The sequence below is a fragment of the Planococcus citri genome, chromosome 3 (assembly GCF_950023065.1).
Source record: "Planococcus citri chromosome 3, ihPlaCitr1.1, whole genome shotgun sequence".
NCBI classification, from domain to species: domain Eukaryota; kingdom Metazoa; phylum Arthropoda; class Insecta; order Hemiptera; family Pseudococcidae; genus Planococcus; species Planococcus citri.
Window position 1 is genome coordinate 69,214,076 of NC_088679.1, and position 24,078 is coordinate 69,238,153.

Genomic DNA, 24,078 nt, shown 5'->3' on the forward strand with positions numbered 1-24,078 from the left:
AGACTGTATTTTAAACTTTAGTTCTCTACGTCACATCAATGACTATCAACAGACCATATTATAGGAAGAATACAATTTCTAATAATCCATCGAATAATACGAATTTGATTAATTATGTAGTGAGATGAAATATGAATCCAATCTGCACAATTAGGGACATATTAACGACGCCAAAATCAAATAATAATATTTCGATAATTTTTATTGATCTAATAAGCGAAGTTATTTGCAATATTTTTGTATTCATTAAACTTGAAAAAAATGTACGAGTATGCATCTTGTTATCAGTTTCGTTTGATTACCTTCTAAATGCTGCGCATTAAAGTCTGGTAAAAAAAAATTATACTTCGCAAGACACAATTTACTAATTTGAAAACATTGAAACATTTTTTCAGACAGAAAAGAGTAAAGTTTGTTGCCATTTCTTAGCAGACGAGTTTCTCTTGGTTTTAGTTTCTGAATCTTATGTACCTATATGTAAGCTGGTAATAACGAATGAATAAATAAATTAGCATCAAAATTGACTACATTAGTGCACTCCAAATTGTTAAGTTATGGTACAATGTAAAATGTTCAATCTTGATACGTTCAACATTGTATATAATTATCATTTCATTATCGAGACGAGATCGCAAACTGTTCTTTCGCCAATTATTGTGGGATGCCGGAAGCCAGACCATGACAGTAGGTACTGTTGATACCAGCTATCAGAACATACATGATAGATTTGACGAATAATACTTAGGTATGTAGTATGTACTTATGTAGTTGAATTCTTAGTTGGGAATAATGAAATTTCAAGTAATTACTTCGAATTATTATCAAAATCAATTTCGAATGGAACAAGTGACGATTAGGTACCTACATTTCGAAAAAAAAAAACTACAATGAATATGTAACTCATCTAATCAAATTGCAAATTTTTCAATCTTTTAGGAATTTTTACTGAGTAGGTTATTACTTATTACCTAATTAGTGGAAGTAACCCATACCCAAAAACCCAACAGCCTTCGTTCACACTCGTCACAAAACACATGTTCAGTCTGATTTTTTATTCGTCATGACGTAATTCCCGATGATTCATTTTTACGAGAAATCGTTCGAGAAAAAGCACCGGCTACGTCGTAGTTGATAATACCGGCATGCAATGCATTGAAACACTTGAACGTCAGTATATAATCGATGTCACTATCGGTATTATTTACAATTGCAATTCAATCACATACGAGTCGAGTTTAGTTTCTAGCTGGCAACTTGGTGTAATTTTTAGCGAGAAAGATAGAAATTTTCGGTAAGTTTTTTGATTTTTAGTACACCTACTTTTGTACTCGGTATTTAATCAGGGTGTCCACTCATTTTTGGAAATGATTTTCCCTGACTTTTCCAGGTTTCCCATACCAATTTCTTCAATTTTCCAGGCCCTTCAAAAATGAATTACACATGCGATCAGGTGGGGTGGAGGGGGGTGTCAAATATATCCGAACATCATGAGCGACAAATAACGTTAATAGGTTCTACAGCTGCAGTGCTCTTTTTTTTTTTCAAGCACGACTGTGTGCTCAATAGGGTGACCCTTATTTGAACTTGGTGGGGATTTTTTTTGTTTTTTAGTGGGACTCCCTCCTCCTTAGTTTGGTGTCACTCCGTGAGAAAATAACACATTAAAAATTTGAGCTCAATCGATGGCATAAAAATTTTTAAAAAGGGAGTGATTCTGTTTAAAAAACCATAATAAATATTTTTATTAATATTTCGCATTTTTCTAGTTTCAGTATAATTTTTGTAATTTTTTGGATCAATTATTCTATTTTCTAAAGTTGTGAAAGAGCATGTTAAATGACCCGAGCGAAGCGACAACAAAAGTTTTTGAAAATTTACAATTCGAAAAATAGAACGACTTCATAAAGAAATAGATTTTTTTAATGTCAACATTTTTAAAATTTAATCAATACCTAGTTTTTTGAAATTCCAGAGCTCGTACTCATTTTTTTCCGAAAAAAAGTGACTTAAGTAACCTATAAAAAGCTCAAAAAAATATCCAAAAAGTAACCAAAAAAAGTGACAAAACATGGGTATTGATGGGTAATACATTTTGCTCATTTGAGTCACTATATTATACGTAGAAAAATTATGTAAACAAACTGTGGACGCTAAAAGGCCTAGATTCTAAGGCGTCCTTAAATAAAGATTTTTTCAATTCATTTTAATGCAGAAAAAAATCACCAAAAAAACCAGAACTTTTCGTTTTTAATCAAAATCTAAAAATAAAACTTGATAGAAACGTGTTTAATTTCAGCAGAAAGCAGGACATTTTGAAAATTACTGCTAAAACAGTCCTTTTTCTCAGTTTTTGCCAATAAAGTTGAACCACAAATATTTTGCAACTTTTTGATTGAAAAAAAAACAAACGAATTTTTTGGCAATTTTGGGCCACAAATTGAGAATTTTCGCGATTTCTGGCATAATTACGAGATTTTTAACAATTTCAACTAAAGAACCGGTTTTTTAGACTTTCTGGCGAAAAAACGTCACATTATTATATGTATAGAACTATTATTGGAAGAAAGTTACAGTTTTTGGATACAAAAAACTTCACAATTTTCAGCAACTTTTCGCCAAAAAAAATGAAGGAAATTCTTGACAATTTAGGCTAAAAGCGAGACTTTTTGCTGTTTTTTGACAAAAAATGAGACTTCAATAGTAATTTTGGTAAAATGCAGGGCGTCATAGCTATTTTTAGCAAAAAAGCGAAACATTTTGGGAAATTTGCTAAAAATCGAGATTCTTTAATGATACTCATTAAGTTGACAAAATCCAAGACTTCAACAATTTTTGCAAAAAGCAAGACTTTTGGGAATTTGGCAATTTTTGACAAAAGCGACATGCAAAAAAATTGGCTAAGCCAAGCGAAGGTAAATTTTTTCATGAGAAATGGAAAAATCTGTTTGAAGTGACCTTTTACAAAATCCCCCGACTTTTGAGTAAAAAATGCTGAAAATTCCGAAATTCTCTGACTTCTCCAGACCAACCAATTCCCTGACTTTCCCAGGTTATCCAGGTTTTCCTGGCTTGTGGACACCCTGTTAAGTGTTAATGATATTTCATTAATCTGATTTGGTAAAAAACGTAATAACTGAGCCAGATTAGGGATTCATACCAGTATTTCTGATTTTGATAGGCACCGATGGATGCTCCAGCGATTGGAATTGACTTGGGCACTACGTACTCTTGTGTTGGTGTTTTCCAGCACGGAAAGGTTGAAATTATCGCCAACGATCAAGGTAACAGAACAACACCCAGTTATGTGGCGTTTTGTGATGAAGAAATTTTGATCGGAGATGCGGCAAAAAATCAAGTAGCGAGGAATGTGAATAAAACCATTTATGGTAAGCTAAGAATTTTTCATTTTCGTCAACTCATACTTACGCTACTCTACACAAATAACACATAAAAATGTCTTGTTTTTTAAAAAATTTAATTTTTTGTTTTTGTTTACCGCTGTATAAACAGATGTTAAGAGATTGATGGGTCGAGAATTCAACGATACTACAGTTCAGTCCGATATGCAGCGTTGGCCTTTTCAGGTCGTCGATGATAAAAATAGACCGAAAATCAAAGTTGAAGTTGCAGAAACTCATAAAACGTATTTTCCTGAAGAAGTGAGTGCTGAGAATTTAAAATTAACTGCATAACTGCTATCTGATGAATCTTGTACATTTGAAAAGTTAATAAAAAAACGAGAAAAATTGGTAGATTTTAACTTGATAAGAAATTTTTATTTTCACGAATTTACACACACAACGTTTCGGCACACAGTGCCTTCATCAGGTGATGAGAAAAGACTGACGCTAGTGGAATAATACAAGTAGTCAAGTACGATGAATCGAGTAAACGAGATAAAATTAACTAATTGAAATGTGCCAGAGCTTTATACGAGTCGAAGCCTGCCACATCGGTCTTTTTGTTGATACAATTCGGATTACTTAAAATATGTAGGACCTCGGTAGTTTTTCTCTTCTGCAAATTCCCACAACCCTTGTGTAAAATTTTAGCCTCGTCAAAATTAAATTTATGATTGTATTTTACAGCATGTTCTGAGAGAGCAGTATTAGTTTTTCCATTTCTAACATCCAAATTGTGCCTATAGAGTCTGTCACGGAGATGCTGTTTTGTTTCACCAACGTAATCAACATTACAGTTGTTACAGGTCACTTTGTATACAACATTACCCTGGCTCATGGGGGGAATTTTATTTTTAGTGTTAGAGAAAATTCTTTTACAAAGGGTGTTCGAATTTTTATAAGCGAAAGTGATAGCCGAATCCTCCTGCCTACACAACATTTCTATTTTTTTTAGACGTTTTTCCTGCATAGTTAATACTTACAAATTTTTTTGGTTCATTGACAGAGTGAGTAACAGAGGGAGCTTTTGGTTGAAAGAAAGCCTTTATTTGAGACTCTATCATTTTGAACGGATAATCGTTGGCTAAAGCTACGTTGTAAATTTCATTAATTTTTTCTTTATGAAAACAAGCATCGGAGAGACCAAGAACCCTGTCTATGAGATTTTTCAAAACGTTAATTTTTTGTTTAGCAGGTTGGAACGAATGAAAATTCACTAATCTCCCACTTGCTAAGGGTTTGGTGTAGTGTTTGGTCAAAAAAAGGTTATCAGTAGTTATAATCTGCACATCCAGAAACGAAATAACACCAGAGTTTTCTTTTTCAATTGTGAATTTTATACTACTAGGTATGTAGGGAATTTGCAAATTCGAAAAGCTGATCAATTTTGTCTTTTTTAACATAAAATAAGCTGTCATTGACATATTTTCTAACAAACATAATATCATCTTTAAAATTATCAACGATTTTCTTAAAAATATGGTCCATGATTAAATCACAAGCTACAGGTGAGAAGCTATCACCCATTGCTACACCGTGAGTCTGTTTGTAAATAACATCATTGAATACAAAATAACCACTAAAAAGTACAAATTTAATGACATCGCAAAATAGATTGAAATTGTTCCTGAAGTAGTTCTGCATGGTAGGCCATTTTTCGATGATTATTTCGTATATGTATTGAAGAGGTATACCTAGATGTGTACATAGACACTACATCGAATGATACAAGCTGGTATTCTGGGTCAGGTTTTATTTCTTTGATGGGATTTTTGACCTCTCTTGAATTTTTTATGTTGAAATCTGACTGTAAATCTGGCACATTTCTAATTATGGATACTAAGAACTTAGAGAGGTTTGAAACAGGTGAGTCTATAGTTGAAACAACAGGACGAGCTGGATTGTTCGGTTTGTGCGTTTTTATCAATCCATTCCATATAGGCGTGGAGCTATAGAGTTATGTCTAGTAAGAGCAAAATCCTCCGCTGACGTGATTATATTTTCTCTATGAAGACTTTTTACAAGAGCATTTCCCTGTTTTTCCAATTTTTTGGTGATGTCAGTTGGAAGAATGGAGTAGGTATTGTTGTCATTTAGAAGATCGTTCATTTTATTGTGGTATGATGATTTGTCAATGATGACAGTGACGTTGGTCTTGTCAGCTTTGGTTACAATTAGATGATCATTTTGGTTTAAAAAGGAGGATGCGTCGTCGAGATCTTGTTGATTAAATATGCTGTTGTTGATTTTTTTCGGTTTTTGAAAATCCTTTTGGAGTGTGCTGATTATGTTATTTTCGAGCTGAAATTTTCGGTTTTCATCTTCAATGCGGATTTATAATACTTGATTTTTGATGATTTTTTAAAACATTATCGTAATCTTGTACATCTTCACCTATGTACCTAGACCTACCTATTATGTCTGCTGACCTGACTTTTTTTTCTGTTCAAGATATCCTCAATGGTTTTGAGAAAAATGAAAGAGACCGCCGAAGCTTACCTAGGTAAAACGGTGAAAAATGCTGTTATCACCGTGCCAGCTTATTTCAACGATTCTCAAAGATGTGCTACTATGGACGCTGCTAAAATCGCCGGTTTGAAAGTATTACGTATTATTAACGAACCCACTGCTGCCGCCATCGCTTACGGTTTAGATAAGAAAGTATGTATCAAAATCATTTTTAATGCATTTTTTTTTTCACTGATGATCGGTGGATTAATTTGCTTTAATTTCTGCAGTGTTCCAACGCACATAACGTATTGATATTCGATCTCGGAGGAGGTACATTCGATGTATCTATTTTAACCCTACAAGACGGTATTTTCGAAGTAAAATCAACCGCCGGCGATACTCACTTAGGTGGCGAAGATTTCGATAACAGAATGGTCGATCATTTCGTTCAAGAATTCCAACGTAAACACGAAAAAGACCTCACTGGGAACAAGAAAGCCCTACGTCGTTTACTCAATGCCTGTGAACGAGCAAAAAGAACGCTATCAACGACGACTAAAGCCGATATAGAAATCGATTCTTTATACGATGGTATTGATTTCTACACGTCGATCACTCGAGCTCGATTTGAAGAATTAAACGCAGACTTCTTCCAAAAAGCAATGACACTTGTTCAGAAAGCGATTGAAGACGCTAAATTCGACAAATCAAAAATCCATCAAGTCGTTTTGGTAGGTGGCTCTAGCCGCATACCGAAGATTCAAAAAATGTTGCAAGATTTCTTCGATGGAAAAGAATTGAACAAATCGGTTAACCCGGACGAAGCGGTAGCCTATGGAGCTGCCGTACAAGCTGCCATATTGAATGGAGATAAATCGAAGGTTGTGCAAGATGTGGTGTTATTCGACGTTATACCGTTGTCACTAGGTGTTGCTTGTGGAGATGGATACAATAAAATGCAAACGATAATTAAACGTAACACTCCTATTCCAGCAAAAGGAAGTCACACTTTTCATACAGCGGACGATAATCAAACCAGTATGTCGGTTATAGTTTACGAAGGCGAATATGCTACTGCGAAGGATAATCATTTTCTAGGAAAATTTAACCTTCTTGGCATCCCGCCTGCTCCTAAAGGCGTACAAAGGGTCACTGACACCTTCGAAATCGATGCCAATGGTATTTTGAAGGTTACCTCCGTTGTTGAATCGAATGGTATTACGAACCAACTTATTATCACACATGACAGAGCTCGTCTCAGTAATGATGAAATTGAGCGTATAGTCGAAGATGCTGAAAAATTACGAAACGAAGAAAAAAACCGAAAAGCTGCTTTAGCCGCCAAGAACTCTTTAGAATGGTACTGTATCGACGTGAAGAGCAAGGTGCAAGATGGAAAGTTGAAAGATAAGATCAGTAAATCCGATAAAGAAACAATTTTGAAAAAATCCGAAGAAACTATTACCTGGTTGAATTCTACTCATTCAGCTGATCCTGACCTTTACAAACACAAGCAAGTAGAATTACAAAACGTATTTGACACGATAATATCGATAGCTGCCAACCCTAGTGAGGAAAACGACACGTACCGGAAAATACTGAACGTGGAAAACCATGCCTCCCAAGATGAAATCGAACAAGCGTGCAGGTAAACCAGTGGTATCTAATTATTTTTCACTTTTTTATTTTACCCACAACAATTCGAGGAATTGGAAAATCATCGAATAAAACAATACATTATCAATTATCTTACTGGATGATTAATTTTTTGTGTACTTAACTAAATTTATAGGATCGTTGGTCGCAAGTATCATCCCGATAAATACAAAGGAGACGAAGAAATTGGAACCATGATGTGGCATATGATTATGAAAGCGAAAAATGTACTCATCAACCTAGGTATGCATTTGCAATTTTGCATATTAGTTATTGTTCCAATGCTTGATTTGAAAATTTCTCTCACTATACCTAATCCTTTTCTTTTTACAGTAAAATGGTAACTTTGGTCACAACACCTATAATTCCGTAATGGTTGGTTACACAACATCAGAAAATCAACATTTTGACTATACCTATTACCTACTCAATATATTTTCAATCTCAACACCGTGCTTCTGTTTCCATTTTGATGATGAATGCCTAAGCCTGGACGGTTCCAAAGCTTTGTAGATTTTAAGTTCTGCAGATTTCAATGATCAACGTCATCAAAGATATGTGTGTGTTTTTTTTTTAAAGTAGGTAGTTCTCATCATGAATGTATTGTACTTTAGTATAATAACGTTGTACATAATTATTAAAGTGTACTCTCTAAATTTAAAGCAGTCAAATTTCACTGCTTAGCAGTCACGACATTTTGCCTTTTTAAAGCAGTAGTTTTTTTTACTGCAAAACAGTGAAAAATTACTGAATTGGTCAGTCAAAATGATTTTTTACTGACCAATTCAGTAATTTTTCACTGTTTTGCAGTAAAAAAAAACTACTGCTTTAAAAAGGCAAAATGTCGTGACTGCTAAGCAGTGAAATTGACTGTTTCAAATTTAGAGAGTATGTAGATGCGTTGCACAGTGGTGCGAAATGAAGAAGTAGCGTCCAAAAAAAATCGAATTTTAAAAGGAAATCCGTAAAATGTCTAAGGGGGTTTATAGCTCGCTGAAATCAATTTTAGCATTCGTATTCCCTTTAGCCTCGAAATGAATCTTCAAGGAGGAGGGGGGTGCAGAATATGAAATTTCGTAAAATTCGACATGTGTATCGAAATAAAGGGTTTTCGGGTTTCGGGTCGCTGAAATCAATTTTGGGTTTCGTATCCCCTTAACCTCGAAATGAGCCCTTAAAGGGGAGGTATGCAAAACATGAAATTTCGAGAAATTCAATATGGGTATCAATGTATGAGTTTTTTAGGATGCTGAATTGAATTTTCTGGATGGTTGGATCCTTAATAGCCTCACGTACCTACATTCTGAAAAGCGATTTATGAAAATAAAAATTCTATCGAAAGAGGTGCGTTTGGGTACATTTCCCCGTACCCCCCCCATTTTGGGAGGGGCGGTAAAAACCACCTAGAAGGATAGTGCTAGGTTAGTGCACGTATCGCCGACGTTAGTGCACGCTCCCTTCACCCTCATTTTTTAAAAAATATGTGGGGGGGTACAGGGAAACGTGGTACCCCCCCATTCGCGGAAGGGGGTTAAAAACCACCTAGAAGGATAGTGCTAGGTTAGTGCTGGATAGTGCACGCATTCCCGACGTTAGTGCACGCCCCCTCCAACCCAATTTTTTAAAAAATTGGTGGGGGGGGGGGGGGGTACAGGGAAATGCTGTACCCCCCCATTCACGGAAGGAGGTTAAAAACCACCTAGAAGGATAGTGCTAGGTTAGTGCTGGATAGTGCACGCATCCCCAACGTTAGTGCACACTTTCTTCACCCCTTCACCCCCTTTTTTAAAAAAAATTTGTGGGGGGGTACGGAGAAATGATTTACAAAAAAAGGGGAAGAACGTTGTTGAAAGGGTTAAAACCCACATAGTTCGATTCAGTTTCGTTAGTGCCGGTTAGTGCACACACTTATACAATTATTCCCCCTCCCCCTCCCTCAATATTAATTAAATGAATAATTTTACACCATATAGTCCAGTAAAATGAGCATCGAATAGGGAAAATCAAAGTGGCAAGCTGATTTTCGGTATATTGGTCCATTTTGATGTCCTGAAAACGAATCCGAGGTGTCCCCCACGGTACCGAGTGAGCTCCCCCCCCCCAAATCGGGTGTTCGGCCAAAATCTCGAATAGTACATATTGACTCTAGCGCAAAAATGGTTTTACAAAATGTTCTTCTACTTGTACGTCAAATTTTCCATCACATGAGCCATTGATCAATTTTCCAGTCCCAAGGGGGGTGTACTTACGGCGCATCGAACATATAGGGGGGTTTGGGATAGCTTCATAACGTTGATAGTTAATAAGTATTGATCGTAATATTTTTAATCATTCAAAAATGGCATGATGGTGATTCACTTTGTTTTTTTTGAGGTACAGAGCGGACTACCTGTGTCACCCCTCCCACCTGCCCCTCACCATTTAGTTATTTGCCCATATAACGTACATGAAGTGAATTGAAATGTACGAAAAAATGTAAAAATGTCGAATGGAATGTTAATACCAGTTTCAAACAGCAAACACCCATTTTAACGTAGAGTAATGAATTCTCCCCCTTTGTGGGTCCCAAGCCCCCTGCAACTTTTTCCTATCCATCTTCTTTAATATGGGTCAAATTGGAAAAATTGTGCAATTGTTCTGTTCTAATTCATGTAATTTGCCATAAAATGGACCTTCCCTCATATTTCTCACCCCTGAAGGGGCGGGGGGGGGTGAACCTAAATCATTGAATACCTATTACCTACCTACTTTCTCGTTCTCACAATGAAATTTCCAATTCAATCGTAATAGGCAGCGCAAAACTGTGAAATTAAGTAATTATAAATTATAAACACACAAAATCTAAAAAAAAGTATTCGCAATATTTTTTTTTTTTCAGTTTTAGATTTCAACTTTAATATGTTTGCCTGAGAGTCCAATTTCAAGTTGAAGTTTTCAAATTTTATCACTGATTTGGAATCCCTTATGTAATTCTTCTAAAATTCCACAATCAGATTTGCTTCAAAGTTCAAGTTCACTCAAGTCTTGAGAAATGAGAGTCTCCAAAGTTTGTTTGTTTATCACATAAAACCGAAAGTATGAAGTGTGCATATTAGGATTACAGTGATTTCCTATCCCACTCCTCCCCTCCAAACTTTTAGAAGTTTGTGAGGAAAGTGCTTTTTTTTTAGCAAGACTGCTATGGGAACGCCTTTAAAAAAAATGTACCTAAAGGGAATTTTTAGTTTAATGTTGCAGAATCGGGACTTTTAGAAAAATTTGAGGAAGTGTGAGGGGAGGAGATGAGTCTTCAGCGAATACACAAAATCACATATTGCGAAAAAGTGTGTGAAAATCCGCTTGGGGAGGGATTGAAAAGTCATTGAAACACTTAAAAAATACATCTCGTAACAGGAGTCAAATAATTCGCCTGGTAAAACAACAATATAATCGATTTAATGATGATTAACTATCAACATTATGAAGCTATCCCAAACCCCCCTATATGTTCGATGCGCCGTAAGTACACCCCCCTTGGGACTGGAAAATTGATCAATGGCTCATGTGATGGAAAATTTGACGTACAAGTAGAAGAACATTTTGTAAAACCATTTTTGCGCTAGAGTCAATATGTACTATTCGAGATTTTGGCCGAACACCCGATTTGGGGGGGGGGAGCTCACTCGGTACAGTGGGGGACACCTCGGATTCGTTTTCAGGACATCAAAATGGACCAATATACCGAAAATCAGCTTGCCACTTTGATTTTCCCTATTCGATGCTCATTTTACTGGACTATATGGTGTAAAATTATTCATTTAATTAATATTGAGGGAGGGGGAGGGGGAATAATTGTATAAGTGTGTGCACTAACCGGCACTAACGAAACTGAATCGAACTATGTGGGTTTTAACCCTTTCAACAACGTTCTTCCCCTTTTTTTGTAAATCATTTCTCCGTACCCCCCCACAAATTTTTTTTAAAAAAGGGGGTGAAGGGGTGAAGAAAGTGTGCACTAACGTTGGGGATGCGTGCACTATCCAGCACTAACCTAGCACTATCCTTCTAGGTGGTTTTTAACCTCCTTCCGTGAATGGGGGGGGTACAGCATTTCCCTGTACCCCCCCCCCCACCAATTTTTTAAAAAATTGGGTTGGAGGGGGCGTGCACTAACGTCGGGAATGCGTGCACTATCCAGCACTAACCTAGCACTATCCTTCTAGGTGGTTTTTAACCCCCTTCCGCGAATGGGGGGGTACCACGTTTCCCTGTACCCCCCCACATATTTTTTAAAAAATGAGGGTGAAGGGAGCGTGCACTAACGTCGGCGATACGTGCACTAACCAGCACTAACCTAGCACTATCCTTCTAGGTGGTTTTTACCGCCCCTTCCAAAATGGGGGGGGTACGGGGAAATGTACCCGGTGCGTTTTCATATTGAAAATACCAAAATTTTAAGGCAGAAAATTTTTTGTTTTGTGGGTATTTTTTCTTACATTCTATAGTACCCTAAGGATGTGATATTTTCAAATGCTCTCGAATGCGTTTTTTAAATTAAGAACTTCTACTGTAGAATGACTTGAAAAGCATACTACGTAGATTGAAAAATTGGGAAAAGAGAATTTTCATTTTTTTAAAGTACCTATGTAATTATTTTGATTAAGAGTTTGTTGATAAGTTACTCGAGATTGTCCAAGTCTTAATTTCATTATGAATAAATAATAAATTTGAGTTTGTACTTGATATAATTATGTAATCGTGTATTTTAGTTGCTAATTTAAATTGGGAACTGGGATACCCACAAAAAAAAAAAAGATACCTACCTACCTGAATTGCGAAAATGAGATTGAATCATTTCCCAGTAGGTAGTTAGGTACTTCATTTTACTTTTACGAGTATCAAGGCCACCCGGAGTCAAACCATAGACCTTTTAGGGGAGGGGGGGTATTTGGTGAATATACGAAGACGATTTCAAATGCCAGAGATTACGAGGTTGTACGCAAAGTAACGAGGGATTATTACACCAAAGACAACGAAAATCTGCAAAAATCCTACAAAGTAGAACACGAATAATTATTATTTCAAGTATTTTCCTGCATCATCAAATCATCATAAATTATGCAAACAATTTCTTCTCAATATTTTCCTGTGTTAACTTCTTGTTAAGTAATAGAAATATCCCAAAAAAGCAATTTTTTTGAAAAAATTCAAACTGTAAACAGCCATGGGAGGGGAGCCAATTGAGGTCCTTTTAGCGATCAAAATCGCATAAACACCACTAAATTTCTTACGATTGGTTCAATTTTGACAAAACTATGATAATTTATTGTTGAAAGGTTAGGAATCAATGGATTTGCATCAACAATACCTAGGTATTCATTAGGTATTTTTCGATTCATTGGTTGACCAGCCACTGCCGAGATGGAAACTGATTTCATCAAGGAAATTTGGGGTGCTTGCTTAGTACTCAGATAGGTACTTGAGGAATTCAGATCAGAACTGATCGAACTTTTAAAAAAACGATTAAGTACGTAATCACTACTAGGTAGTAAGTAGAGGACTGCAAAAGCTAATAAAATATTGTGAAAATTATAACCTACGAACTTGGTAGTAATAAAGAAATGGAAATCTCAATCCAATTTTTAATATGTAGGGTAGTAAAGTGTGGATCAATTTTGATTTCAGTTGAAAAATGAAATGAGCATAATCTTAATTAATTGAGCGTAAAAGTAAGTATAATTACTCTATCTACACCTATCTTTCAAACGCTCTCACGTTTGACAAGATGCCCTTTGCAGTGCAAACAGCATACCCAGGTTGTTCAGATACCAACATCTCGAGACTGTATTTTAAACCTTCACTACACCCCATCAATGGCAATCAACAGACCATGTAGGAAGAATACGATAATAATCCATCGAATATGCATTCGATTAATTATGTGTACTGAAATGAAATATGAATCCATACTGTACAACTAGGAACACTAACGAAGCCAACTCAAATAATAATATTTCGATAACTTTTAATGATCCGATAAGCGAGATTATTGCAATACATTATTTTCGCATTCATTAAACTTGAAAAAATCGTGTAAGTTATTTTGTTATCAGTTTCGTTCGATTACCTGATTGTTTTTATTTCTATCACTTTGTAGCAAAATTAAATGATTCAACGAATATGAAATGAGCAATGATCCCGAAATTTGGCGTCAACTGTGAATGAGCTGAAATTCGACAGACTGAAATTATACCTAGGTATATTGTTATCCACACCCACATCTCAGAATTATTTGTTGTGCTGCCAAAGTTGATTTTTCAATTTTTGGCGAATTTTTGAGAATTGCAGAAAAATTTAAGTATTTGATATACCTATCTACTAATCCTCCTCCCTCCCCCAACAAAAAATTGAAACAGGCAGAAAATTTGAAAATTGACGATACAAAGGTGTCTACCTTTGATCAGAATCAGACTGAGATACATATGTACCTACTCGTATTTGGAAAGAGCATGTTCTGAATTCTGAAACCGTCATAACTAAAATATCAGCTGCCCAGATTCATTTTTCAAGTTTTGGCGTTTAATTTTTGATGATTGTCCTACAAAAGCATTCAATTCTTCTCAAAAAAGACAAGTCTGTAACGCAAGCAATTTCGACTTCATGCTCGTGTTGAGTGACCTCGAACTAGCCAGGAATCATCGTGAAACGAGAAAGTTTCACAACATTTACCTATTGAAACATTATTGGACCCAAAAATGGGCGATTTTGGCTAGAAGGAAGTGTTATACTTGGTAGAATTCTGACACCGGAAATTAATTAGCCATCCTGAAAAACCCTCCCCAGCTCAAATTTCCACATTACCTACTTTTATACGTTTTTATGTGTACCTATTTTATTATTCAGCTTTTCATTTTACATCAAACATCCGGAAAAAAAAACAACAAAAATATCGTTTGTGTATTTAAAAAAGTCGCAATTGACAAAAAAAAAGGCTTCAACGTCTCTTATTTTTTTTTTTTTTTGTTAACCTTTGTGTTATTATTTTTTTAGTGTTTGAAACGCGTTTTAGACGCAAATGTTCAAGTTTTTCGTAAAGTTTTTTAATTTTTGCTCAAATCTTTGCGTTTTCCATTGTTTTTCAACAACAAAAAAAAACGGATTTTTAATGTTGAAAATTTTAGGCTTTTGCGGATTTTTTTCATAAGTACATAGGTATCTGGCAACCCTGCATTTATCCCATAAAAGTGATGTCTGGAATCTCCAAAGCAATTTTAACGAAAATTAGCGAGGAAGTTTATTTTGAGTGCAAGTCATTTTTGGATAGGGTAGGTAGGTACTAGGTAACCTGTGTATAAGTCCTCGTTCATCCCCCCCCCCCCAGCACTAGAAAATTTGATATTTTAGATCCAGAACCTTTCCAACCTACAGAGTTCGAAATCCGATACCACTTTTAGTCCTCCCCACACGACGCTTTGAAGATTGGCGGATTGAAAAAATTACGATTTCCTATTTTATAGCATCTTATTCCAGAATCGATTTTTTTTTTTTTATAAAAAACTAACATTAGATTTATGTTTAACAGATTGAAATACGTTGATAAACACCTGTTTTCCTCATTATTTTGATCAAAATTTCAAAACTAATATTTTTATACACTTTTTATCGTGGCAAAAGTGAATTTGGATAACTTAATCGAAATAAAAGTTGCACTATTCAAAAAGGGCAGAGAACCATGCTTGTTATTTTTTCAAAAATTACTTCGCCTCCATTTGAAGTAAATTTCCTCGTCAATTTTTCTCAAAATCAAGAGTGCTTCTTTCACTCAATCCTGCTGGTCAAAAAAACACACGAGAGATGCCTGCCTTAAAACTGACTCAAATTGGAGTCAATTCGTTTTAAAAAATCGAGATCAAGTCATGAGTCGATTTTTAGCTCCCCAAATTAAAATTTTTGTGTCACTCGAAGAAATGCAAAAATTTGAAAGAATCGAAAATCACGCTGGAGACTCCAGAATGATCTGAAATAGTGAAATTAGGTTCATCGTTTTTGCAGAATGAATGTCTACATACTTTTCGTTCATCCACATATTTAAAAAAAAAAACAAAAACATCAATCACCGAAAATGGTCATAATTTTAAACTAAATCATGATCCTGCTCAAATCGTAGGCGGACATCTTGAATGGTTCTCTTGTAAGCATAAAATGACAAAAAACTTCCTCAGTACCTGACTTTTTCAGAAGATCCAAATCTCTTGATTTTACCTAATTTTTAGATTTTCCAGAGACTGGACACCCTGTTTTGAAAATACACTACAATCACAGAGAGAACAGAGAGCAAAATGAAATCATATGCAAAAGAGCTGAAAAAATTTGTCCAATGCACTACATACATACCATACTATGCATGAAACTGAGGGGAAGTAAAAGGAAGGGAAATTCTCCAATTTTATGAATTGAGAGAGTTTTTTCGACAGGAGAATTGTTGTTCCCTTCGATTCTAGAACTGAACTTTTATCGCAGAATCATTATTTTTGTTGCTTTTTTGAAAAATTATCACTAATTATTGAATCAGGTATACGAATTAGGTAGGTACCATCTTAGTTCATGATATTTCTTGTCAGTTAAGTACACATCATACAATAATACATACATATTTTAACAATTTGTCCAGAGAAGAAAATATTTTCTCTCCGAAAATGTCATAATATTTTTTCAAAATCTCGAATTGTAATTAAAAAGACATCGTTATTCTGTCTAAAATAATGACATAAAATCAATAGTACTTAGTATCTTTTATCACGATACATGAGACTTGCAGTTGGCAAAAAATTATAGGTAGATATGCAATTAGGTAAAAAAAATTATGATAACGAGAAAAATGCTTAATTAGAATCCACTGGTGGATAATTTTGAATGCATGTGTTCATCTTCGCGACTATTTTAAAAATTTCTGCAATCTTAATTCGATTTTTATTTCAGGCACCTTGATAAGATAGGTGCACGAATTCAAGTACCTAATTGGCTTTTTTTTGCTATATAAGGTGCAAAGTGACTTGCTTTCAGGTAGATGTTCTTTTACCTACACGTGCATATTGCATCGATAATCCGGTATTTAAAGCATAAAGGTAAGAATTTGTTCATTCTGTATTTCAAGTTACTAATAATAACGTCTTTTAAGGTTTTTAAAATTTAATTTACCTCTATAGGTTGAACCATTCAAAAAATCAAAATACATTTTTTTCTCTTGTTTAATTATAATTTGTCCCTTTGCAGGTACTTTATCAATATGAATTCATTCGCAGTCACTTTGGCATTTACTTTGTCATTAGCAATTGCTTTTGCTGCTCCATCATCGCCGGTACAGACTCTGAGCAAAGCCGACCAGGCTCTTCAAGAATGCAATGCCACAACCTCAGTTAAACGAGGTAAGCTTTTAAGTTTTCTCCAGGAGTAAGATATACTTTCTATATCTATGCCTTTCAAAGATCAACTTTTGATAAATTCAATAATATGCATTAGGTATAGTATTCAGAGGTATTACTCGTACGATATCATTCATTCAAATCTAATATCTATTATTTCAGATCCTCGTGTAGTAATCTTTTCATCCATTACGACCGGTGATTTAGCCAAATTTTCTCACGAAGAAAAAGTAAGCTGCTCGATGTGCATCTTTATTTTTATTTTTATTTTTTTCGATTCTCGTGATAATAGAAAAACGATCAATCATTTATACCTTCGTATTTAACTACAATTTATGGTAGAGAATGAGCCTAATTTTAAGTTATAATTATTTGTAATTTGTTTTATTTATTTTTCAGTGTTTCTTGAACTGCTTTATACAAAAACTTGGCATGGTAAATATGAGGATTTTTTTAAAAATCGATGTATAAACTTAAATGTTTAGGTACCTTTACTTTTTTACTAATTTTTTTTTCTTAAATTTTTCCAACATAGTTCGATGAAAATAGCAACATCCGTGGCCAAGCACTAGTCAATTTCACCATTAGAGAAACTCCCGAACTTGCAAAATACAGCGATGTGATTATTGCTCAAGTATTCCAACTTGCCAGAATGACTCAAGGCAAGTCTGATATTTTTATACTCGTACCTACGTAATTTCGTAATGGTAAAATGATGATACAAAATACTCTATCGAGTAATTCATAAGTACCTATTTATACTTGATATTATCCAGCGAATAATAATTTTTCTTTTTATATGCAGGAATTGACGACAAATGCCAAAAAGCCTTCGTAGCTTTCCATCAATTCGCCACGTAAGTACAATAAAAAAATTTTAATCACCTTTGCCAAAAAAAAAAGTTACCTATCTATTCATTTTACTAAAACTATCTGCACTTTTCAGGAACGTATTCACCTTACAAATAGCCGACGAACTGCAATCCGAAACCGGAATTAAAGAAAAAATTATCAACGCCATTGAAACCGGACAACACGTCGATCAAGAAATTGCCCAACGAGTTAAACAATATCTGAATTATTTCGATAAATTCTCTTCAGAAGTAGGAAATTACGTGAGAGACGCCGCACGAGCCCAGGCTGCTAAATTGCAATCTCAAGCATCGCAAGCATCGAATGTTTTACAGCAACAAGCCAAAGCTGCTGTTTTGTAATGTGATCTGAAATACGCGTTTGTTTTATAAAATATAACCGAGCTTACTGAGTGTTGCTCTTGTTACGACTGTTGATTAAAATACAAAATATCGTATTTTTACTGGAGTCTAATTTTTTTTACGTGTTTGATTGAGATTTAGCTTTCAAATGGTATAAAAGTAGATACATAAGTCTTAAAGATGGGGTCTTCTCTGACGACGAAATACAAATACTTATTGTTAGAAAACATGATTCAGGACTCGAAGATTGTAAGTAGGATAAGTCCAAGTACCTTAGAAAAAATGGTACAGGGAAAGAAAGGGAGAACAATAATTGACTATTAAAAAAATAAATAAATAGGTAATTTTGTAAATCGTAAAAAGTGACGAGTGACAAAACAATCCTACCAATTTTTGATTTTGAGGATTTTTTTAAAAACAAACGTCTAAATTAATTTGAGCTTTCAGGGGGGGGGGATATTTCGATTTTTTTCAGTCCTAAAAATTCCATCAAAATGTGAAAATTTATTCTGGTATCTCAAAATATAATGTTCATCGATTTTCAAAGTAGGTATTCGACCAAAGATCAGACTGGCATTTCACCATTTCTCTCGACTTTAATTTTTTGGCCCACATAATTTCAAAATTCAGAGAAAAAAAAAAATAAAAATGTTGAAAATTGAGTGATTGTATACTTACACTTATACAAAAAATTATTAATTGTAAATGCATTCGAGCTGCTGCCCTGTCCGTCAAAATTTGATGGATTTTCCAGTTCAAAATCACGAAAAGAAAATGAAGACCAAATTTTCAGTAATGCAAATTCATTTTGGTACGATTTTGAAAGTTTGAAGAAAATTGTGAAATCTCATTGGAGCAAGGTTAATTCATACCCCTATTGACCCAAGAATCACAGACAGCGTTCAAAATGATTTGCATAGCCTTATACTTTTGGTTTCAAACTCTTTCATTTACTGTACTTCATTTTGTTCAACTTTCATCCTACACAGAAACCTTTACCACGTGTTGATTTCAATTGGGCCAAAATTTGGTAGGTACACTGAGAGAGTATGCACATCACCCACACAATTTTGAGTTTCAAAAGTTGATTTTTTGATTTTTGACAATTTTTTTAAACGACAGAAACGGTTCATTTTATTATTAAAAAAAAATAATACTTATCGAGAAAAAAAATATTAAAAAAATGAGTTTTTATTTCAACATCACCCTCCACCCCTCCTCTGTCGTACAGTGAGAACCATGAAATATTAGCTGACCTAAGATAGTTTGATCATAATAAATTAAGCTCAACGTTTAACTGAAAACCCAGAATAAAGACGCAATAAGAATCAAAATTCATTTTTTTGTTCTCCTACTCTTAGATTCAATTTCATAATGATTTTACCTGAAATTTATCGTGTTTTAACATTATTTAAACACGAACTTTATCAGTTGTTTTCATTTAGACCTTCATCGTTCGAGTCTCTAGTTGAATTTTAAGCTGATTTGTGAAAAATGTGAAATTAGGACGTAAAGAAATCCTATTCTCGGATATCTTTGCTCGAAAATTGGGTGTAATCTTGAGCCCTTCTACTATGGTTGGTCACCTGTTGAATTTTGAACGAAATCGTGATGAAATTTGAAATCAGGAGGTTAAAAAGTAGATATAAATAGGTGAGAATTTAAATGAGCTGTGAATAGTTAATTTATTTTTAGAAATAATGGATTTCAAAAATATATCTGCCTAAATCGAACTATGTATTTGTATTTGCCCAATTGACGACATTTTTTTTTTTTCGAAAACTGTAGAATTCGAAAATATGCTGGAGGGCACAGCACAGCTCGAGACCATCATCAATCTACTCGAAAGGTTGAAAATCAGATACAACAAAAATTAATGCCAGTCTTTTACATAAATTTGATCGGATTTTAATAATTTTCATTTGGAAAATTTGTGCCACATTTAAAATTTAAGAAATTTGCCAAAAATCGAGAAATAAATTTCAACAGGTGGCATTTGCACTGGTGATGTATTTTGAAGTTTTGTCCAGTCCAGAAAATTTTCATCTGGTTGGAAGCATGCGATCTGATTAAATAATTTTTCAATTTATCGAATGGAAGTAGAAATCCGGAACTTGGTTTAGTATATCATATCCCCTCCAACCTTTAAATCGATTGGCTGCAGTTTCGAACAGTTCTAGAAACTTCGAACAAATTCGTGGAATTTCAATGTTCGAAAAACATTTTCGTAAAAAAAGCTCAAAATTAAATTTGAAAGGGTATCCCAAGGTAAGAAGGGTAAAATGTCCCTATCGTCGGATTTTTGAAATTTTTATTGAACATTGTTGGGTACCTCTGAAAAAAATGTTGGACACAAAAAAATTTCCTCCACCCCCACCTCCCTTACCCACAATTATGAGAAAAGGTTTTTTTCAGGAGAAATAAAATCATACTTCAATGAGTTTTGAATTAAAAATTTTGATACCACCCAAAATATATAGGTACAAAAGACATGGGTCTCATCTTGTGAATTTTTTCAAAAATTTTGGGTCCCCTTGGAGGTAGAATGTTGATCAAAGAAAACTTAAAACCACTATTATGTATCTTCAAATCTGAAATTTTTTTCTTCTAAAAATACGTTGAGATGAGTTTTACTTATTTTTGGAAATTTTTTCAAATTTTTCCTTGATGAGGTGGGTCATCTTTAAAAACTCGAAAAGCTCTGAAAAATGTGTTTTCTGTAAGGGGGGGTCATGTCATCGCCAAAAAAGTGTAACTTTCGGTTACGTAGTTCTGAAATTTCGCATTCAGGTCTTTAAAAACAGTAGAAAACGAAGCAATTTCTTGAAAACCTCATTTTGGGCCCACGGGCACCCCCCTCCCCCCATTTTGAGGCAAAAGAAGATTGGCAATATGGGTATCGTTATCATATGAATTGGACCTCCTGAACAAGAATGTGAAGTTAGATTTACAGTTGGACACCACTGAGAACCACAATTAGGGAGGTGGTTGCTCTAAAAGGTGAGTTTTTCGTGAAAAATGGGCATTTCACGTCTATCGAATTCGCGTCAAACGACTACATACCTAATTATCTACTCATTTTTGAGAAGTAATAAAATATAAAAACTCAATCGGGTACATGCTTCCATCGTCATTTCAAAAAAAATTGAAAGTTACCTATAAGATAATACCTATTACTGCAATACATGATAATTTTTGATATAGTTAAGTATCTTATCTCAAAGACCACATAAAGTTAATTTTTTCAAAACAGAATCATTAATAAAACATACAAAACATACAAAGAAATGATACAATTTAAGGTATACCATTATATTGAAGATTAGCAATACATAGATAGGTCAAGCACATACATATTCTAGAATTTACGAAATTCTGATATCATGTTTTTCACGAATTGATAAGATATTCTGATTTTAATTGGCAATTTTTTGCTATATAAGGAGCCTTGTGAAGTACATCTGAATAGAAGTGTTTTCTCCTGTATGAACTGCATTGAAATAATTCGTCGTCACAGGTAACTAAGTGTTAATTTTTCGTACGCATGTGCATTAATTTCTATTTCTATTCCAAGCTTTTTATTATAATTTGCTTTGCTTCAGGTGTAAGATATTAAAAGAAATGAGGTATTAAAATAACTCAAGAAAGGGGTGGTTTAACGTAAGAGAGAGTATTTTTTGGTTTTTAGAAATTTATAATCGTATGTTGAAATCACGAAAAAAAAACCTGAGAATCAGAAAATAGTGTAACTTGAGTGACCTATCAAAAAATTACAATTACCTGATTTAAATCAAAAAATCTTCGATTAAAATTTCATTAAAAATGAATTTTACTAATTTAAAAAAAAAAAATGTTCAGAAAAGAATTGGGCTTGAAAAAATCAAAATTTCTTCATCCGGCAAAATTTTACCACCAGAATTTCGTTTTAAGATTTTTTAGTAAATTTTTGAAAATATAATTCATGTACCTATCTCATGAATTTCAGCATTATTTGTCTTATCTCTAAATTGAAAAGGCTGCTCAAATTTATAATTAAATCTTTTCCGAATTTCAACGAGTAAAAAACAGTCATTAATTGAAAAGACGAGGCCAACTCCTGAAATAATTTATCCAACATTGTCATCTACAAACCAAACCTAATTTTTTTAATAAGTATTAAATTTTTCAAAAGTTTTGCAAATTATCGGTTATTTTTTTTTTTTTTTGGAGCTTAGTAGACATTTTCTTGAAATATTGCATACTTATTTATTCGTTAATTGAAAGAAATTTTCAAACATTTCTTCCTTTTACAGAAACTTTCATCAACATGAATTCGTTTGTAGCCGGTTTGGTATTCCTTTTATCAATAACTTTTGTGTTCGCTGTTCCTGCAGCAGTATCGTCAGATACAGTGAATAAAACTCGGCAAGCCTCAGACGGATGCAATGCCACCAAAGCAATCCAACGTATGTTTTTTTCAAGTCATACTTTTCAGTGTTCGACTATAACCTATATTTAACGAAATATATTTCTATATTTAATGTAAATTTTATCAGCCCTACATACGAATACTTAATTACATTTAAACTGATCGCCATCATTATGAATAATTTTTTAGAAATCATCCTTTCGATTGCGGCTGGTCAAAGAGTCAAATTAACTGAAGAAGATAAGGTAAGCTCATCCCTTCTATGTACTTCTTTTAATTTCAAATTTTGTATTCAAATTTCAAATAATTATAATTAAATTAACAGTTTTCGTTTTTAATTTAACTTGCAGTGTCATGTGAACTGCTTCCTGAAAGCCGTTCGCTTTGTAAGTACATCTTTGAAATTTTTTCATTTATATTAATTCAAATACTACGCAAGCTTACGAGGAATTCATCTTTCAATTATTAATGTTCGCAGTTCGACGAAAACAGTGATTTACGTGGTCAAGGACTCGTCAATGCTACATTGAGACAATACCCAGAAGCGGCAAAATACAGCGACGTTTTGATCGCCAAAGTATTTCAACTCTCCAGATCGACCAAAGGCAAGGCTGATATTTTTATATTTTTTAATGATTAACCAACAACGTTAAATTTTATCGGAAAAATTACCACAAAAATTCATCTGCCTATCAAGTTTACAAACCTAATCGTTGACAATTTTCTTCTTTTATACGCGCAGGTTACGATGATAAATGTCAAAAAGCCTTCGTCGCTTTCCATCAATACGCCACGTAAGTAAATCTATATTCTATTTTTGTAAAAATTTCAAACATCGTGACTGGGAAAATTTTTCAATGCATTTTATGGAACTAAAATATTGACCTTAACACATTATTTCAGGAGCATATTTGAATTAGCAATTGCCAGCGATATAGAGAAAGCAACCGGCGTTAAAAATGAAATCGTTGACTACGTTGAAAATGGAAAACCAATCTCTCAAGATCTCGTCAAAAAACTCGAACTATTGACAGGTGCTCTGGATAAGATCAGCACATCGATGGCACAAGAATTACAGAAAGAAGTAGGTTTAAAGGGAATTAGAAGTGGTGGATATTAATTCAGCCTGAATGCAGTGACTTTATTATGTATAATATGTACATACCTATACGCATAAATTAGGTACTTTTTTAAGCATTCGATTGTTACCTACGTTTGTAAATAAAAATTCAAATACGCGTAAATGTTTTTAAATGTTTTCACATAAGTCATATGTAAGTGGGTGATTTTACGAGTATCGTTGAAGATTATAATCAAAGTTGAAGCTAAATGAGTAGCTTTTTGGAATAGGTGGCAGCGGTGGCACTAATACACGATGAAACATGAGGTTACATTTTGGAAGATGATTAATTGATTAATCCTTGACAAAAAAACAGTTTACGAGTCTATTTATCAAAAAATAGAAAAATCAGAAGGTAATGAGAGCATAAAATGCTGCCCACCAACTTTTTTCCTTGAATGTGGTGAAAAATTTACAAAAATATGTT

The 24,078-nt window shown here is 34.0% G+C and overlaps 4 protein-coding genes across 4 annotated transcripts in view; 3 read left to right on the top strand and 1 right to left on the bottom strand.

The window, feature by feature from the left end:
• The window catches only part of LOC135838591 (NADH-cytochrome b5 reductase-like), a 280,351-nt gene that overhangs the window by 7,801 nt on the left and 248,472 nt on the right, over positions 1–24,078 (bottom strand). The gene's annotated exons all lie outside the window — the stretch shown is intronic.
• Positions 1,142–8,970, top strand: LOC135838551 (heat shock 70 kDa protein II-like). Its single transcript, XM_065354229.1, has 7 exons — positions 1,142–1,291; positions 3,179–3,386; positions 3,511–3,659; positions 5,853–6,062; positions 6,140–7,500; positions 7,645–7,751; positions 7,842–8,970. Exons 2-7 carry the CDS (start codon positions 3,185–3,187, stop codon positions 7,850–7,852), a joined length of 2,040 nt encoding a protein of 679 aa, XP_065210301.1. The 5' UTR covers positions 1,142–1,291; positions 3,179–3,184; the 3' UTR covers positions 7,853–8,970.
• LOC135838552 (uncharacterized) lies at positions 16,457–18,224 on the top strand. Its single transcript, XM_065354230.1, has 7 exons — positions 16,457–16,612; positions 16,761–16,912; positions 17,072–17,139; positions 17,309–17,344; positions 17,445–17,571; positions 17,715–17,766; positions 17,856–18,224. The coding sequence occupies exons 2-7, from the start codon at positions 16,774–16,776 to the stop codon at positions 18,121–18,123; spliced, it is 690 nt and encodes a 229-aa protein (XP_065210302.1). The 5' UTR covers positions 16,457–16,612; positions 16,761–16,773; the 3' UTR covers positions 18,124–18,224.
• Positions 21,488–23,775, top strand: LOC135838553 (uncharacterized). Its single transcript, XM_065354231.1, has 7 exons — positions 21,488–21,640; positions 22,416–22,568; positions 22,721–22,776; positions 22,882–22,917; positions 23,010–23,136; positions 23,274–23,325; positions 23,435–23,775. The coding sequence occupies exons 2-7, from the start codon at positions 22,430–22,432 to the stop codon at positions 23,649–23,651; spliced, it is 627 nt and encodes a 208-aa protein (XP_065210303.1). The 5' UTR covers positions 21,488–21,640; positions 22,416–22,429; the 3' UTR covers positions 23,652–23,775.

Bases quoted from the DNA above. Each gene is read 5' to 3' on its own strand.
- LOC135838553 (XM_065354231.1), top strand. From the start codon at position 22,430: ATGAATTCGTTTGTAGCCGGTTTGGTATTCCTTTTATCAATAACTTTT. The intron at 22,777-22,881 runs GTAAGCTCATCC...TTTAACTTGCAG, and splicing joins AATTAACTGAAGAAGATAAG to TGTCATGTGAACTGCTTCCT. The intron at 23,326-23,434 runs GTAAGTAAATCT...ACATTATTTCAG, and splicing joins GCTTTCCATCAATACGCCAC to GAGCATATTTGAATTAGCAA.
- LOC135838551 (XM_065354229.1), top strand. From the start codon at position 3,185: ATGGATGCTCCAGCGATTGGAATTGACTTGGGCACTACGTACTCTTGT. The intron at 3,387-3,510 runs GTAAGCTAAGAA...CTGTATAAACAG, and splicing joins TGTGAATAAAACCATTTATG to ATGTTAAGAGATTGATGGGT. The intron at 7,501-7,644 runs GTAAACCAGTGG...CTAAATTTATAG, and splicing joins GAAATCGAACAAGCGTGCAG to GATCGTTGGTCGCAAGTATC.
- LOC135838552 (XM_065354230.1), top strand. From the start codon at position 16,774: ATGAATTCATTCGCAGTCACTTTGGCATTTACTTTGTCATTAGCAATT. The intron at 17,140-17,308 runs GTAAGCTGCTCG...TTTATTTTTCAG, and splicing joins AATTTTCTCACGAAGAAAAA to TGTTTCTTGAACTGCTTTAT. The intron at 17,345-17,444 runs GTAAATATGAGG...TTTCCAACATAG, and splicing joins TTATACAAAAACTTGGCATG to TTCGATGAAAATAGCAACAT.